We start from the raw sequence: 17,482 nt of genomic DNA on the forward strand, positions 1-17,482 counted from the left end.
GTGTCAGGATAATATATTGATTGCTACATGGACTAAAATTGTGGAGGTAGTGTTGTCTCCTCCTTCCTTCCTTCCTCCGCTGTAATTTCTTGCAAGTTGGAAATGAGGAACTCTCCCAGAAAACATATCTCTTGAGCAACTTTCTCCTTTTTAAGTTGAGAGAAACTCAGAAAAGCTTGCCTAACCCAACTAAACAGAACAAAACCTGACCTCAAGTCTTTGCTGAAAGTCCATCAAAGAAATGTAGAACTTAACAGTTTTGTGTTAAAAGAAGATGCTATGTGGTTAGTGGACTCAGCTCACCTTTTTACTGCCTGATTATCACCCAAAGATAACACTGCAAAGATTTCCTCTTGTAAAGTTTTATAAAACAAAGCAAACCAAAGCAAATCAAGCCAAAACAATAGGCAGCATATGAATAACTTACCAGATTTCCTTGTGTCCGTCTCCCTAGTTTGTATATAAGTTGCTCTGTTCTGAAGACTGATACTTCARGCATTTTGTGCCTGCTGTTATATGAAATAATGCTTGACTAGGATAAAGATTTATCAAATATTTTCTTACCTTTGTCATGTCTAGGACTTTCATGTTTTGAACCTTAAGATCTCTTTGGCTGYTTTTGTTTACAAACACCTAGAAAGCAGAAGTAATTTAACATCACCCTAGACTAAATAATGTAACTTAATGAGGCTTTCGAAGTTTGGCTCTTTCATGGGGGATTTCGTTTTTAAGGTCAAGTCTTTCTGTCAAACAAACCTGTGATAGGAGGGTCAGGACTATAAGTTAAGAAAACTGTTGTATTCCAAAATAAATGCCAGTATGTCATAATGTGTGCTAATGTTTCTGTATGACATATGGAGGCTTCATTTTCAGTGATGTATAATAAAGTGAGGAAGAAATTTTACTGTACCTGCCCTGCTTTGTGTTCTTCTTAATGACTATTTGTTTTTAAACTCCTTCTCAGGATATGAAAGCAAAATGACTGAATGTCACTAAATGCACTGATGTGTCAGAAATAAGGATTTTATTTATACTTAAAGTCTTACATTGGCTTTGTTTCACATTATCTCTCTTTTTCCTAGGCAGTGTTTTAAAAAGTTATGTACATACATAATCATATGCAGCACTTTATTGCTGATTTTTGGCAATGCATAAGAGCAAAAATTTAATTTGCTATTTTCCAAAAGTGCATTGTGTTCATGTAATGGATTTGTGCATCAGTTGCAGTCTGCAACACAGTTAAGTGTTTTAATTGGCAGAACATCCACATCAAGACTTGTTTGTTGTTCTGATAAGGAAAATGCCAGCTAAGTTGGTCCATATGTTCTGTTCAAATGAGAAGCGACACATTCACATGCAATGGCCATTCTATTAAAAATAAAATTGAAATGATAAAGTAAATGAAACTAAAATGGCCAAGGAGTATCTTTATGCAAAATCATGTATTTTGGGTTAGTGTTCAGAAATAGCAAATATTTTTGCTTATAAAAACTGATCAGCTTGCATTTTAAGTGCTGTGACTGACTTATGACTGTATCTGTTGGTGACTAGAGAAATGTGTTAAAATGAAAGTGTATATTCTTTATCCTTTTTTTCCTCAGAAACATTTACATTGTCTTTGTTGTTTAATGAGTAATTGTTTGCTTACAAGATTTGAAACTTATTCAATATGTTGCAATGTAACAATAATTTTAAAAATGGTTTGAATGAGTTGTAAGATAGAGAAACAGGAGTCAGAGAGTTTGCTTAATAAAATACAGCCATCTTTTTTGCTGTCAGTCATGAAGGAGCTTGACAGGATGTTAGGACTCCACAGCTGCAGAATCTATTTCTGATTCTTCAGGGGAAATTGGAAAACTTCCACACTCTTTGCCAGCCTGAGAATCCCACATTAGGCATCTGCTGTGCTCTTTCTGCAGAAAGGGGACCCTGACATTGCCCAGCTGTCAGAGATGGCATTTGAGCTCCTGCTGATAATATCAGGGGAACTCCACTTAGGTTCTGATCCTGATATCTCAACAGAGAGGGGAAAAATATTCCAGCTAATTTCAATTCCTTTCATTTGTAAGAAATTTGTAGGAGTTATTCAAAGTTCCATTCTGACTTGAACCAAAAAGTCCTCATTTCTTGGAGTGCTGATTTTTCTTGTAAAAGGAGTTTTTCTTTCAGGAGGATGAAGTAGACTTTATATTTGACTTGTCATTAATGACTATTCTTTACAGTAGAACAATACCAATTCCTAAGGACATAATTAACACTATATGTAAGAATACACAGTAAATCAGATTTCTTTTTTGATAAAGTCTGTGTCCTCTGACTTCAGTTGACTGATCTTATCAATGAAAATCGTTATATTATTGAAGATCAAGTCAGTATGTGTTTTGGTATATTGTGTTTGTTAGACATTCTTGTAGTTTGATATGAAAATCAGTAACTGGATGAGAACCAGCTGCTCATGAGGTTTTCTTTCCTCGTATCTGGCAAACAAATTGATGGTGATCAGTGTACTTTGCTACTTTTTTCAGACAGCATGTGTTGAAATATAGCAGAATTGAAAGTATTTAAATAAAATAGGGCAAGTTTGGACATGAGAAAATGAAGTTGCTTTGTCATCAGGATGATTTGGATTTGTAAAATGTATGATCAAGCACATTATTTACTTGTTCATTATTCTGTAAGTTTTGATGTGAAAACAAGGTTTGTGTTTTGTATTGAATAATAAATATCATAAGCATTTTTTGCCTGTCATCTCCCTTAAGGTTTCTATACCATTYTAATGAACTTTAAATCTTTAGATACATGACCGTATATCTTTAATAATGAAACAGCTAAGCCCACAAAAGTTCAGTGATGCACAACAAAAATCATACTGCAGCCCGTATCCAGATGATAGATATTCACTACTTCCATTTGATGTTATGCCTATAAAAATAAAGATAAATTTCAAAGATTTTTAGTGATAATATGGATTACATAAATCTCATCAATTAGTTAGAAATTCTAATAATTGTAAAAGAAAAAATCTATCAGTAACACTTGCTGAGAAACTTAGAATTTGCAGACATAATTGTGCATAATTTACTAGTTGTGCAATCTGTGCGTCATTTTCATAACCAATTTAATAACAAAGAGGTCACAAAAAAATGATTTCATTTGCAAGAAAGAGGAAAATTGTGCAGCTGAAGGCTTAGTTTTGTAATTGTAAGTGATTTGGCTCGTTATTTAGATGTAAACTCAAATTACAGTGGGATACAGAGGTGCAAGTCCCAGTCTGCTGGCTGATCTATTCATGCAAGATACGAGTATAAACTACTGCTAACTGAGGAAGACAGGCTTAGAAGTGAGCAGTTCAAATTTTAGATAAGAGGTCCAGACAGAATGTTAAATCTCTCACATGAAGACGTGGGGTTTGTTTTTTTTTTTTTTTGGTTTTTTTTTTTTTGGTAGACTGCTGGTAATCTAATTTGAAGCTGACAGTAGGTGTTATCGTGGTGCAGCTGCATTTTTTACTTCAGATACAATCGTAAGATCATTGCTCAATGATACCTGTCCCTCATTCTGATGACTCTGGAAGGTATCTTTGAAATTTTAGCAATCTTTTCTATTATTGTTTTGGGAGTTTTGCCTTCTACCCTGCAGCATGTTTATTTTTAGAGTAAGCTTTGAAGTTGTTTTAATAAGCCTCAAAGTTAATTTGAATTTAATACCTGCTTAGTTTTATTTCTAGAGCTGTGTTGCAGGGTTGACAACAGGCTGTTTTTTTCTTCTGTTTTTTTTTTAAACACATGGACATCCCTGAGAGTCTGAGGAATTTTTATTATATCATTGCTTGTGTATTTACAAGGATTTTACTGTGATCTGGTGCAGAGTATTAAATGAAGTAACAGCTTGTCTTTTACGCTCGAGTCAATTTCCAATTTTTATTGGCACTTATATATTTCATTGTTTATTTTATTAAATGAAATCTGTTTCTTTTATGTCTTGTGCAGAATGTGAAAGATGATGGGCAGCATGTATGGAGGCTGAAACACTTTAACAAGCCTGCCTACTGTAATCTTTGTTTGAACATGCTAATAGGAGTCGGCAAGCAAGGTCTCTGCTGTTCTTGTGAGTATAGGCATTTCAGTTCCCATTTGCATATATGTCTATTCCTGGGTGTGTTACAGTCACTGTATAACAACTTGTAGCTTCCCAGTACCATTAGCCAGCACAATAGTGTTTTTCCCTTTGTCTCTTCTATGCACAAGTTCCCAAGGTTGCATTTTAAATGCTTGTGAGGCTTTCAGAACTCTCATTTGAGGGAGTTTTCTATGTTACAAAATCTTGTCAAATTTAGGATGTTCCCTTTTGCCTCCACTTTCTTTTTCTCTTAATAAGTATCATGTTTAGGTGTCAACATTATATTTTGTTGTTGTTTCCTATTTATATTCATAAATAATTATGCATTTCTTTATCGCACATTGACTAGCTTAGTATCTAATTTAAATTTTCCTTAAAATTCTTGTTTTATTGTTAATGATCTAGATTCCRGTTTTCCACATGCGGGCTACCAGCTTAGTTTCATAAAATTTCAGAAAAATTACTGCACTCAAATAAGACTTGCGTAAGACTTTTTCACTTGCATAAGACTTTTAAATGCAGTTACTATACTTCAGTTCATTCAACTATATACCTATATGTGTGTTCTGATAATCTGTGTTTGACTAGCTCATAACCTGTACCTTTAATAACCCATATTTTACCAGAAGATATCTCATCTCTATTTGAGTGTTTCAAGAGATAGATATTCTATATCTTTCCTTTGCGATGTATTCCTCGATTAATCTTTTTTTTTTTTTTTTTTTTTTTTCTGATTTGACTATGTCTGATAGACAGTTCCAGTGACTGGTACATGTTATGGACTGCTCCATTAGATTGATGAGATCTTTAGTACCCGCTATATTCTCTTCATGGTGATATCACGTCACCTTTCATTCTTCTTTTTGATAAATTAATCGGATTCTTAGTGTATCCTTCTTTCTCCATTTCTGGAATGAAAGGTAGCCTATCACAGCTGATCAAAACCTTTCTGACTGTACAGTTGTATTCATTTTGTGTAAGACTACTTTAAAAGAATGAGGATTTTGTAATCAGCCATTTCTCTCCTCTCTGTGAGCCACAAAACTCTTTAGTGAGAGTGTCTAAAGGGCTTCCCTATGCTACTCTCTTACTTCACCCAGGAAGGGACATGAATCTTCATACTAAATGAYAATTTCTTCATCTTGCTAAGCTTCTCCTCTTATATATTTTCAAAGCGTTGCTATAGATTTCATTATTTGTGTGGAAAAAAAAAAAAAAAAACCAACAGGGAAACTGCAGGGGACCTCACCATCCCTCCATGGTCCAATCAACAATGTTATTCCCTGCAGTTTGTCTGATTAATGGCTGCACCTCCCACTGGGTTTGTGTAATAGGTGCAAGCAAGGTGTTTAGAAGTACTTTGTGCTTAATTGCTCTTGAGGTCAAAAGCACAAGACATATATCATGCAGGGTATTCATCTTCAGTTTTTAATAGTTAACTCTATTCAATGCAACTATAAGTAGTGGCGTTATTTCTTCCTCTGTGAACTGTTACAGTCTTGTTAGCTCTTCGGTCATCACAGAAATATTCTCATAGAGTTCTCATAGAGTAGTGAGGAAGACTTTGCATTGTGCCCTGACGTTTGTATATTTTCCAAATGCAGCTAGTGTGATCTTTAAAGACCTGGYCACCAAAGATAGTTGCGCAAAACAGGTAGGGAGGGGTTAGAAAAGAAAGCTTCTCTGGAGATAGTGTTTGGGAAAGTAAGAGTTAAACTTGGGATGATTGCATGAAATGCATGAAAGCAATTGCTATCTGGAAATGGACTAATCAACCATTTAAGATTTATAAATCAATAGAAAGAACAACATAAACTCATTGGCTTTTATTTTTGTGCTTGCCAGCTGCTCTCATGCCTATAGTTTGTAAAATATAGATTTCTTTCCACTAGCAGATGACACCAAAACATTTGGCAGTCATCAATTTATCTTTAATATTTTTGTCATTTGGGAATTATTGAGAAAAAATTTAGTGAGCTCTTATTTAATTAAGCATTTCCTGTTATGTAATGATAGTGCATTCTTGGATTTTTCACTTGCATAATATTTCCTGTACTAATTGGCCTTTTGTATTCCATGGAAAAAGCAGTCTAGTTTGAGTTTTCATTGACTGATTGGATTGATTGTATAGAGATGGCATGCTGGTAACATTATTTACTTAATAAAAATATAGTCAGAAACACCATTGCCTCAGCATCTATTAACACATCTTTTTTTTTTTTTTTTCCTTCAGTTTGCAAGTATACAGTCCATGAACGCTGTGTCTCAAGAGCTCCTGCTTCTTGCATCAAAACCTATGTGAAGTCTAAAAAGAACACGGATGTAAGTCTGGGACAGCATTACCTTTGACATGAACCTGTTATTTAGTAACCATATGTATATCCACACTTTTCTGTTGCAGGTAATGCACCATTTCTGGGTAGAAGGAAATTGTCCAACAAAATGTGATAAGTGTCACAAAACTATAAAATGTTACCAAGGCTTGACTGGACTTCACTGTGTTTGGTGTCAGATCACAGTGAGTACACTACAATAAAACCTTTAGCATAGGTGAGACAGATGAAAATCTAAAGAAAAATTCTAAACAGCAATAACAATAATATTGATTCTAAAGAACAGAATTCCTTAAATATATATATATTGGAATTATTATAAAAGTATTTTAACTACTGGTAAAAGCCAAGGTCACTGTGAAGTAAGGAAAAATCACAATCTATGGTGTACYGACAGACCAATATACTTGAGGACATCTGGTAAGATACAACGTTTTCAAGTGCCTGAGAGTGATAGCAGGAACAGCTTGGTAAAATCCTAATCTGTGCACTATGTCTAATATATACAACTGTGTGTACTCCTTATTCAGCAGTAACCAGTAACTGGAACTAACAACATTCAAGGAACACTACTCTTAAAAGTGAAATCTTCATGCTAGAAGGAACAATGCCAGTATTTCTGTTCCTAGACAAAGCAATATTTGAATCTAAATGGGGAGAGATTCAAACCCCTTATGGGCTTTTTATTATTTTATTTGCTGTTGTTATTATTGTCATCATTATCACCATTGCTATTATTATTATGGGACATCAGTCATTTGTTCAGTGTTTAAAGAATAATCTCAGGTGAGACATTAGAGAATATTTGTATTCCACAAAAATTTGAATGTCTTATGACTTTTTTTAGCATAAGAATGTGGAAAATGATCAAAAGTATCCAGGATACTTTTTATGATAAGCTGTTATGATCACATAAAGCACAATATTTTACAAGGAAGCAAATATGTACTCCAGATTGCTGTCAAAATTTGGATAATTTATTTCAAAAATAAACACCCAATCCAAAATATTGGTATGTAAATTAGACAACGACCATTTCTCCTTAGGTAGGTAAATAGTATTCTGCTGTAAATATACATATAATTTGTTTATTTAGATTAAATTATATATATGAAACCATATATATTTATATCATTAGAGAAATTTGTTAGGTAAGGCTTCCATTGGAAGTCAAAGGAAGTTGCAAATTCTGTAGCTTCTCCAAAAAATATTTTCCTGATGTTTGTTCACTTAAATATGAATGTAGACCAGATTTTTAAAGGCATATCACCAAGACTTGGAAGACTTATTTAAGCAGTGAGAAACAGTGAGGAAATACCAAGGAATTATTTCTCACTGAAATCATTGGGAATCAATACAATAAATTCTTTGGAAAATATCTTACGTACCTATCTCCATATTTAAATACTTGAGAACTAGAAATCACTATTCCAATTAAAGAAATGAACATATCTTTTTAGATGTGCAGATACGAAAATATTGACATTAGCATATTTCATGTTGTATTCTCAATCTGTAATTTAAACATTTATATTTTTATTTTAAAAAGTTATATTTTTGAAAGAACTTTATGAATTCTTTATTTCTGCAATTTCCAGTGTAAATTAGGTACAAAAGTTAAAACTTCTTGCTTTTCAAATTTTAAGAATTAAATTTAATTTAAATTTAATTCTCAGTCTCCTGTTTGCTTTTTGGACAATTCTACATAAGCAGAATTTTTAGAAATTTTCTTTTCTCATGATAAAATCTTGCTTTATTACTGGAAAAATATTTTAAGTATTAGATAACGTTTTAATGGATATTCTAGATTTATTTTTTATCACATCTAGTGCAATCACATTTTTAGTCAATTGCACATCAGGGGCTTGTTGCTAAAGTATTGTTGCAACACAAGAGGATGTTAGGTGTTATACAGCCAATTCTGAGCCTTTAAAACATTTTTTTTCCCCTTCACATAAGTTAGGATCATTTTTGATGTTAATGACTGCTTAAAAACAAAAAAAGATTTTTGAGAGCATTTGAGCTAAAGAGGCTTGTTATACATCATTTTACTCTAGATCTTGTTCCCCTTTCCATAATCCTTGTAACTCTGTCCTTCTACACAGTAATGTAAAAGGCCTTTTCCTCAAATTTTCAAGTAAATACAGATTTTCCTACTTCCCAGGCATCTGGTTGAGAGGGAGGTAATATTGTAAAGAAGTAGGTTTTAGGTAAAAGAGTTTTTGGAGGTATGTATTTAAAAATTGCTAAAATCTTTTTCAGAAAAGATGCACATTTTTTATTTTATTTCATTTTACTCAAAATGTTATTTTCATTAAAGCCATATATCATCTAGCGTTTCTCTTGTCTGCTCTGCATCAAATCTGTTGTCAAAGATCAGCAGAGACTATATGCATCAAATCTATTGTCAAAGATCAGCAGAGACTAATAAGATTAAGCTATTTTTTTTCGTAGATAAGTTTGCATGCCACCGAGTAGCAGAGCTGCTAATTATCACTGAATGTGTGAAGATACTTTTATTTGATGTAACATAGCCTGGTGTGCATTAATTATGGTACAAGTATCCTTACCACTGAGGCAAAGAATTATCATGACAATGATTTAGATTACAGGGCTACCAAAATACCCTCATAATAGGGCTTTAATACTCAGAGTAAATCAAAACTCGTTAGACTTCTATTTTCTGTTGCTAAGTAACTGCCTGAGAAGGTAACTTTGCAGTATAAATGAATATGGACAAGGCTAATATTAGGTGCTGTTCAGTTCAAAATTCAGAAATGTTATGTCTACATTAACTGTACTAGATGACTTCATGAAGAACATATTACTGGCAAAGCTTATATATATCAGCAATTGGTAAGATTTTATTGTACTTTTGATGAAGATCATAGTGACATGGTTAAATTACCTAAGGAAAAATGAATCAGTCATTGGAAAAATGTGATTTATAGATGTAACCATTGAACTATAGGTTGTGTAACAGCTATTAAACCTGTTGAACTAATACTGTATGCTACCTATTAAACCAGATGTAAAACTTAATAAATAAGATTTATTCCTCAMAATATCTGATGTTTATTATCCTAATTATTGTCCTCTAATGCAAATAGAAATATATATATCCTCTCAAAAAAATGCTTATATTTAAGGAAAATACATGTAATAGCTGAAATACCTAATGCACAGTTTGTTCAATAAATAATAATTTTACACCAAATTTCACAATATTGAATTCCATTTTTATTGTAACTAACTCTAATATTGTAAACTATGCCATCCAAATATGAATAGGATGTGTGATCTATGTACACAACTGCATTTTTGTACTGTGCTGGTTGAATATCTATGTTAAAATATTCTATTTAGAGACATTTGAATTGAGTCTTCTAAGGTATTAATAAAATCTGTTGCTAATGCAATATATTGTAATGAATATATTATTATTATTTCTTTTACTTTCGTATTATTGTGATATACACCTTTTTTCCCTTTCCCTTTTTATCAAAACAGAAGGAAGATGGTATTCTTTTAATCAGCAAAACTAAGGATATTCTTTCTATGTTCTTAGAGTGGAATTCTTTCCATTACTTTCATGAAAACTGAATGAATGTTGGAAATAAACTGCAGTATGCTCAGTTTCCTCATCAGTCAATAAAATAATTGTCAGTTCAAATTGGTTCAGATAGTYGTCAAATTGCATCTGTATTACTTAAACTTTTTGATATTCTTATATTATTCTCATCTATTTCGTGTGCATTTTCCTACATACTGTGGCATCAGAACTGAATCAGTAATTACTTTATCAGCTTTCAATGGAAGTAGCATTATATCAATAGTGCCAAAGGCTTTCCCAAATTCTTGCAAGACAAGAACAGAAATAGTACTATAATACCTGACTCAGTGCAAGAATTTGTCTTATGAAATAAAAGTTTTAATCACCAATAGGTATTGCTAATCACTGCCGATGTCACTTTACTGTCAATGTAACATAGTTCTCATATTTTATGCTGCATTAAATGTAGCATTTACAAATTGGAAGGCATTTTGATCCACTGTTCTTCATCATTTCAGTATAAATTTGTTGGTTTTGTCAAGCCCCAAATTTTTTTYCCAGTTTTCCTCTGCACTGTTTCATTTCCCGTGTAGTACTACAGTAGTATTTAGATTACTTTAATAAATTAAATTCACTGCATTCTAGTATTATGTTTTAGGAGATTTTTTTGGACCATAGAGGTAAAAAGATGAATATTCATTTTCTGTCTTTTCATAGTTACATAATAAATGTGCTTCACATCTAAAACCTGAATGTGACTGTGGACCTCTGAAGGATCATATTTTACCACCCACATCAATTTGCCCAGTAGTATTGGTGAGTTGTTTATATTTTCTGTTCTGAAGAAATCTTCTATCATAAGTAACGGGTAAAACTGGGAAGGTACTGATTGCTGGTACTGAAATAGTTGTTTCCACAGGGATATATAAACCTTACATAGAATRGATATCTTACCAAAAATCTTACCAAAAAATGGATAATCTCAGGAAGAAGCATATCACTTTATCCACTGCCTATTGCATTTTCCTTTATGTGACAATGAACTTTCTGTAGGGCATGTTGTAACTGAAGCTGATTCAGATTTTATCACTTAGTCAGACTGTACTTACCAGAAACTGTATAGGCAGAACACTACGTTTTACATCTTTTATAGATCCAGCTTCCCAGAATAATGAAGTTATTCTTATGGACAGTTTTTGCTTGGGATGCATATTGTATATCTGTGATGCTGAGGTCTCTGATCTAAGCCGGAGGTTACCTAGAATGATGACGCTGGTCTTGCAGTGAGCTATGCATCAACATTATGGTATATTTTATTCTGCAGTAGTGGACAGTAAATTTCTCTGTCCACAAAAACAATAATTCAATTCAATGAAAATAAAATGCATGCTCTGTGTAGGTTGTACTGAAGAAACTGAGCAGTTTATCATGAGAAAAGATTTTCAGAACTTCATAGATTAAATTAGATATTTTATGCAGATAAAGGTCATAGCATCCTCATATTCATGCCAGAACAGACATGTGTGCTCTTCTTATTTTAAATATACTTCACAATAAAAATAAACTCTTGACCTTGAGAAAGCATATGGCAGTGAGGAAAAAAAAAAAGAAAATTTACCTTCCAATCTGAAACATTTTTTGGTAATTAAAAATAATATTCATACTTTTAGTAAATTACTTGTCTTCTGATTAACACTTTTGGCTGTTTATTTATGAATATTCTTTAGGATATTCATAAACTTGACTCTGAACCTGTACTTGAGAAAACTGGTGATATTCTATTATTGTAAATAGAGGTAAAGCAATGGAAAGCTGATTTTAATATTTATCTTGGGTTTTTTTTTTTTTTTAGAATTTATATGATTTTTTAAATATTTATTAAAAGTCCCAACAATGATTTTCTAATTCATTTCTTATCATATTTTTGTGTTATCGGACCATGTTCTGAATAATTATTGTACCATTATTTTAAATTTGTTGGATGATAACTTTTACATTACATCATTTTATTTTCATGATTTTAGATCATAGTCTAAGAGCTGATATATGGAAATCATGTTTTTCTCTGTTTTTACTTGATTGTTATTTATTGCTTACCACTCTTATATGAATGAATGAAGCCTCTGCATGAAATTTCATCTTCAATTATGTTTGTGTAACTCCATTTTCTTTTCAGGAGAGGAAGAGGTATAGCGAAATTATGATTTTCGTTGGAGTTTAGTTGAGTTGTTTAGAGGATATATAAAACCACTCTAGAGTTAAAATCTATCTATCTATTTTTCCTGTATCAGAGTTATGTTTCACTATTACATACTAATAATGTAACGTTAAACATGTATTTCAGCACTGTTTGTATATCAGTGGGAATTGAAAGTGTGTTTTACTGTCACTTAATGGGATCTGTATAATTTCATAGTATACTTGTTCTTTAGTAAATTCTTACAAAAATATATTAAAATCTTGGGATTACTCAAATTACAAATAATATATCAATGACCTGGCTAATAGGAATATCTCCTAGAAATGATTGATTACAGTGTACGTATTATTTATCTTAGTAATTCTTTAATTAGTTTCTACCATTTCCTGTTATGGGGATTCCTTTTGATAAATGCAGTACTTCAGTGAATGTGAAACAAGCACTCTAGAAACAACAGCAGTGATTTTTTTTTTTTTAATCCAAATGCTCTAGAGGTATGCTAGTAAGCATGATTGTTAATAAAAATAATGCTTATATTCATAAACACCTGACAATCAGAGGGTCTTTCATCCAGGACACATGTTTGGCTTCATAGATCACCTAGGCAGTGGTATTCTCAGGGCACTACTTATACCTGCAAGGAAAGGGGCTTTTCTAGCAGGGTAATGGAGATGCAAGAAAAGAAAATATCTGTTTCTACCCTAAAAGAACGAAAATGAATTGTGGATAAGACAAAAGAACAAGTTGAACTGTTTTCAATCTTTCATCTCATAAGAGGTCTGTTTAGAAGATGGAGATTTCCTATAAAAGATGATCATAAAATAGAGTGACTCTCATTGCCCCTAGAAATTGTGTATCTAAGTAAGAAAGGTATATGGTAAATAAGAGGGCTTCCACCTTCAAAATCCCAAAATGGGGTTTGCCAGCTTTTATTCATAAATATGATAAGCTGAAAAATGAAACTATGTTGAAACTCAGGCAATTTGAAAACTTCCATTGCATGTAGTATCAAAAAACGTGTATTTGTCCAGGCTACCTTCAGAATTTGATGCTGTGTGAGCATTTTCATACTTCCCTGCAGTAACTGTAAAATGATTCATTTGAATGTAGTCTGTCCCTTTTGAAACTCGTCCTTTCACTTTTCTGTTTAGTCTATGTAAAGCTTGTATGGTAAAGTTTCTTCCTTGAGTTAAATGAGTTTTGTTATAAACTGTGTGTGCAGATCTCAAGTGATAGTCTTTTAATAGATGTCAGATACACTTTAATGCTACCCTCTTTTATTTCAGTAACGTTTTAATTAATTCATACTGATTGAATAAATGTACATTGAGACTTGTTTCCTAATGAGGGCGCATTTAGAGGAAAGGTTTTGCATCATTCTGATATCCTGTGGGTAATTATATTCTAATTATATGGTGGGGGGAAAAAGTCTATAACTCAGTGCTGATATTGTTCATTGGACCCAATTAATTACATGCACATAATGAAAGTTCATGATAAGGTTGACTGACAGTGAGTTTAAAAATCTTTAACTCAATTGAATCCTAGCCTACAGAGAACAGAATTAGATCATAACCAGGTTAAAAACTGAGTATTGGAATGAGATGAGTAAGTAGTAAAGAAAAGAGATTGGTCTGTTTTTATGATACAGCTTTCTTTTTTCCTTTTTTTCTTTTTTTTTTCCCTCTTTTCCCCTCCTTTAAAGGCAGAAAGGGAAAAGTGCTAACATATATGTTTACTTCTTTTCATGTCTCCTTTTTTTTTTTTTCTCCATTTCTAATGAGCACATATAATGTTCTAATTTTTATTTATATATATACAAAAATAATTAGATTCTCTATTTCCCATCAAATTTATACAAATAAATGTAAGTTTGAGTAGTGATTAAATAAACCAATAATAGCCTACAATATAATGTCTATCTACAATATGTCTTATGATGTATGGTAATTCTGATTCTATCACTTATATAAACATTTCTGCTTAATTTCTAGCACARTTTTTGAAAACTATAATTAAAACTGTTAATTATGCAATGCAAAGAAAATCATGGAATAAATTATAAAGCATAAGGTACACTGATTACTGTGAGTATTCCTATATGGCAGTTACCAATGTCTCTATAGTAACCAGTTTATTTCARATAGGTGAGGGTCTGGTGTAATATTGAAGACAAGCAGTGTTAGAAATAAAATTTAATATTGGACATGTTTGCAGCAATTTCATTTTTCTGCATACTGGTCTAAACTAGTCACCATAATAAAAAAAAGTTTAGAACTCACTTAGCTCTTGTAAAGAAATTAAACTTGTTTGTTTAGTGATGATACTCACTAAATTTTAGGACAAAATCAATTAAACTAGGCTGGAATATATGATGTATATCTCACAGTGATTTTATATTTCTAAATGTATACACTATATTATTTTTATAGAGTACATATTTGTGCTATGTGTACATATACAGGTAATACAAAATAACATATAACAAATAGAATTCACTGGGCTTTACTTTCAAATACATCATTTTGGTGGAGAAGATATATCTGATTTTGATTGTTTTAGTTTTTTCTTGTACAAGAACAAATGTGTTGAAATATTGTGTTTATAACTAGTCTGGTTTCAACATATACTATATATAGCAGATGAAAAGCATTGCAAGGTCTCATGCAAATAAACATTTTATATTGTTATAGTTTGTTTCAAATGTCCATGAATTTGTCTARGTATAGCAAATGTGTTGTATGATGACAGAAAGTACTTTAAAGAATGATTATGTGCAAGACTTTTCTTTTTTGGTRTTTAGAGAGATGAAATAGAATAGCTTATAAGTTTGCTATAATGTTACACATGCAACATAATTTTGTAGGTACTTTTCCATGTCGATAATGTATACAGTAAATGTTTGAGGATTTACATTTCAGGTAAATGTTACCACATAGAAATATAGAGATGCAGAGAGAGRAAAAGGAAATTAACAGTTGCAGTTATTCCTAAAATGATTCTTCTGCTTTTCTTGAAAGTAGAGGCTAAGTTGAATTAAGCCAGTTGAATTCAAGCACTGAGTGCATGAAGTCAGGGCAATTTGTAAGCATCTTTATGAGCAATGAGATGCTTGCAAGCTGAGCACTAGTCTTATTGTGAGTTTCTAAACATAGACACAGCAGGAATGACTATTTGAACATATATTCTTTTATGAGGAAAAAAATCTAAATCTTCTTGCTAGATATTAAATAATGACATCGGAACTGAAATAGAAGAATACCATTTTTTCCATCTCTGTTGCATATCATATTGCAGATTCAATTCTCTGAGAATCTAAAACAGACCTGAAATATAATGGTGTGCTTATCTACAATAAGAGCTTTTTCATTTTTTGAAGTCAAAAGGAAATTAATAATTGCCCTGGAGGAGAATGTATCTTTCTAACTAATTATCTGTTCAGCAAACACAGTTCAATGTTAAAATAATAAGATGCTCATAAACTGAAATGGCAGACATTCAATCATTTTAAGTTATATCTAGTTTCCTGCCCACAGTTCATACTACTCTCTGTTCCTATGTTTGTTCCTTACACACTCTCCCATTATAGTTTAAAATGTTTTTTTTTTCCAAAATACTTTTTTCTTTTTTTTTTTTATTCCTTGAAGCATATATAGTTGTCTACTGTAGCCCAAGTATATTTTAAGTTTTAAATTAAGTTAAAAATGTGGGGCCCTGCTGTTACAAATTGATATAAATTTTGAATGGATGCAAGGTATAAGTCCAGTTGCCTTTCACTAAGGAAACAAACAGGCTGACATGCTAAACGAGAAATATGTGGTTCTGATTTTAAGTCTTCATATCTCTATTAAGTCATTTTAGAAAAGCAACACAAATTTTATATTAAGTCATGATGTAGTGACTTTATGTTCAAAATAGACTTAGAGAGTTCTTGTCCTCGGAGTAAATTTTCAGATGATATGCTATTCACACCAACTATCACTTATGGTGGCTACCAGTATTATGGATGAGGAAATAGTAATGCACATTGTTGATCTCAGGCTGCTAGCATAAACCTCTGCAACTACTCTTTAATCATTCTGATTGACATAATATTTCTGACAAAACAGCTGTCAAATTATTAGAAGCCTCATCTTCCCTTTATAGGATGAGCACATATCRCTCATTGGATACTCTTCTTGCTAATGAAGAAATCACTAATCTTGTCCACAGGATGACTTTTAGGTTCAGACCATTGACATGGGTATTGAGCTCCGTGAACTTTCAAGGCAGCATGATACGGTTGTGCTATTGAACTGGCACTTCTGATTAATTTTTTTACATATACTGAGCTGGAAATGTGGGGATAACTGTATAATTTTTCAAATACTATGGCCTGTGTATATCATAGTTTGATGTAATGTTCTATAGCTGTTACAGATCGATTCCTTCCCAGGTGTGCCCACCATCAGTTTTCAGAGTATCTGAATTCTGTTTGATTTTTGGGTAACTATGAACAGAAATTATATGGAATAGAATTTTTGTAAGTAGACTTACAATATAACAGTCAAGGAGTATTTAGTATTTCATTGCATATTAAAGCACAGTTTTTACATCCCTTGGAGACTACTAGGCACTAGAAATTTGTAATGTGACTTGTAAAAAAGACTAAATTTCCCTTCTTTCAGATTCCTTAAAAGAGGAAAACCTTCAGTTTGGCATTTAACTCACATAATTAATCTTCTGTGAACTCCTTGCAAAAATTTGAGGATATTTTTCGATCATTGACAGATCGATATCTTTCAAGTTCAAGCCTCAAAGTTCTAAAATAAGAATTTTATTAATATATTCAGTTTACACATAATAGTGTTGAATTGAGTTCTTTTCTTATTCACTACCACCTCCAAACTGGATTTTAGGGTATATGCCTCAACAGACAAGGTATATGTTGTAAAAGAAGTAAGTACTATAAGAAATTCATCTGGAGATTTCAGTAGTTATTTGACACATTATTTAATGAAATTAACATTCACTAGTGGTTTTACATTACTAATTAATGTATAGATTCTAAAAAATAAATAGCTTTAATCTAATTTATGTACAAAATAGTTTAGAAATATACAATTTTTCACAAATTGAGTAGGAGACTGTGGCGAAATGTGGCWGTTTTTGCTGCATAAGGGCTGTATTTCATGTCAGTAGTTAAAATATATAGAGAAGACTAATTAGAAAACATTAATTGTTAATTTGTTTTCTCATGACAACAGCTATGACAACATATTTCTAAATATCACTTTT

The 17,482-nt window shown here is 32.0% G+C and overlaps 1 protein-coding gene across 1 annotated transcript in view; it reads left to right on the plus strand.

The window, feature by feature from the left end:
- DGKB (diacylglycerol kinase beta) overlaps positions 1–17,482 on the plus strand; it is a gene marked incomplete at its 5' end in the record, with an annotated part of 260,260 nt that overhangs the window by 34,796 nt on the left and 207,982 nt on the right. The window contains 4 exons of the mRNA XM_026036252.1: positions 3,990–4,107; positions 6,353–6,441; positions 6,521–6,637; positions 10,723–10,821. Coding sequence (XP_025892037.1) covers positions 3,990–4,107; positions 6,353–6,441; positions 6,521–6,637; positions 10,723–10,821 — 423 coding nt within the window. The remainder of the gene's footprint in view (positions 1–3,989; positions 4,108–6,352; positions 6,442–6,520; positions 6,638–10,722; positions 10,822–17,482) is intronic.

This window comes from Nothoprocta perdicaria, unplaced genomic scaffold (genome assembly GCF_003342845.1).
Source record: "Nothoprocta perdicaria isolate Ctin4 unplaced genomic scaffold, notPer1 scaffold_173, whole genome shotgun sequence".
NCBI classification, from domain to species: Eukaryota; Metazoa; Chordata; class Aves; order Tinamiformes; family Tinamidae; genus Nothoprocta; species Nothoprocta perdicaria.